Source organism: Aplysia californica, unplaced genomic scaffold (assembly GCF_000002075.1).
Source record: "Aplysia californica isolate F4 #8 unplaced genomic scaffold, AplCal3.0 scaffold01356, whole genome shotgun sequence".
Classification (NCBI taxonomy): Eukaryota; Metazoa; Mollusca; class Gastropoda; order Aplysiida; family Aplysiidae; genus Aplysia; species Aplysia californica.
The window spans coordinates 46,866-48,850 of NW_004798626.1; the positions used below are offsets into that span (position 1 = coordinate 46,866).

At 45.7% G+C, this 1,985-nt stretch overlaps 1 protein-coding gene across 1 annotated transcript in view; it reads right to left on the reverse strand.

Annotated features, from left to right (window-relative positions):
- Positions 1-1,985, reverse strand: part of LOC101852981 (cilia- and flagella-associated protein 54) — a gene marked incomplete at its 3' end in the record, with an annotated part of 64,122 nt that overhangs the window by 12,356 nt on the left and 49,781 nt on the right. The window contains 2 exon segments of the mRNA XM_035973523.1: positions 11-82; positions 1,190-1,419. Coding sequence (XP_035829416.1) covers positions 11-82; positions 1,190-1,419 — 302 coding nt within the window.

Here is a 1,985-nt window from a genome sequence, read left to right on the forward strand (position 1 = left end):
ACCCCCGGACCTCTCCACACGACGCTCCAGGAAACGCTGGGCCTGGACCATCAGGGGGAGAACCTGCTCGGCGTACCGGTGGCTGGGGACAGACAAGGAGGGGGGGGGAGGGTAGGTTTTAGTAAGAGTTTTACGCCGCAGATACTCCGTATATCTTTATTCGTAAATGCTTGAGGCACTGAAAGTACAAAGTTTTGATTACCGGTATCGTCGTTTACGAAAGAGGACAAATACCACAGAATTCTATGTGACAATTACATACCAGTGCTATTGTTCCGTACACGGAATTGGTATGCAAAGATCTAAATTAATACACATGTTTTTGTCAACGGAAAGACTTTCTCCGACCTCGGGTACTCTCTTCCGATAAACATTTGACACTTTTCCTACAAACCCATAGAAATCCAACCTTTTTCCAACTTTCCTGGACACCATATAGATCTATAAAATACTGAAGGTTAGAGGTGCAACTAGAAAGCATCAATGTTTGTGTGTAAGTGTGTCTGTCAAAATGTCTGTCAGTGTGACCCACACACGTGGTGAGGCTGCTGAAGTGCGACATTTGGGTGTGTGTGTGTGAGTGTGCATGTGTGTGTGTGAGTGTGTTTGTGTGTGTATGTCTATCAGTGTATCACACCCACTTGTTTAGATAAGACTTTTACAATACTTGGGACACAAATAAGTCATATTGGTGCCGAAGATTAGAGGTATAACTAGAGAGTAACATAGCAGAGAAAAGATGGAGGAGAGATAAGGACGATAGATGTTTGACAGGAAAGAAGGAACAAAACACACTAGAGCATCTGCCAACCACCCACTCCACTCACTTGGTGAAAGGGCTAAAGCGCAGTGTCTCTGTGCACATATTTGTGTGTGTGTGTGTGTGTGTGTGTATTTGTGAGTGCATGTGTATGTGTGAGTGAGTGTGTGTGCGTGCATGTGTGTGTGAATGTGTGTGTGTGTGTGTGTGTGTGTGTGTGTGTGTGTGTGTGTGTGTGTGTGTGTGTATGTGCGTGCGTGCGTGCACATGTGCGTGCGTGCGTGCACGAGTGCATGTGTGCACACGTGTGTGTGTAAGTGTGTCTATCAGTGTGTCCCACTCACTTGGCGAGAGTGCTGAAGTGCAGCATTTGAGTGTGTGTGCGTGAGTGTGTGTGTGTAAGTGTGTCTGTCAGTGTGTCCCACTCACTTGGTGAGAGCGCTGAAGCGTAGCGCGATATCCACCAGCTTCTCCCACTTCTGCTCAAAGTAGAGCATCTCCATGGTTCGCAGCACAAAGCGACGCAGCCACCGCATGTCCACCTGGTTCGTGTCGTCCAATGAGGTCTCAAACTTGAGGCTGGCCCCGCCCTTCTCCGACTGGACTCCGCCCACCCATGACTCAAAGTAGCCGCCCAGCGTCTTGCCACGGCTCTTGGCCTGAGAATACAAACACGGGGGACACAATAAAAATAATAATAATAATAATAATAATGTAGACCATTTTTATAGTGCCCATTTCTGTTTAAAACACAGCTCTAGGCGCTTTACATAAATGCATGTACGAACAATACTCACGCATACACACACATACACAAACATACACACAAACATACACACACACATACACACACACATACACACACACATACACACACACACACACAGACGTGCACACAGTTCATGCACATATGTATGCTCGCCACACACACGCGCACACATACATACACACACACGCATGCGCACACACATACACACACACACCTACTTGCATATCATGTGTGCACGCTACACATCGTTATAAAATGAGCACATGCAAATGCATAATAAAATAACATACACAATGCAATTTGTATACATAAATGACTGATACACACGCATGCACACACAGTTGATGCAATGATGATCACAATCTTTGTTTATCTCCCTGTGACAAACTGTCACCCTCATTCCAACATTGCTTAGATCATTTTCTCTGATAACTAACTGTCTCTCTCTCTCTCTCT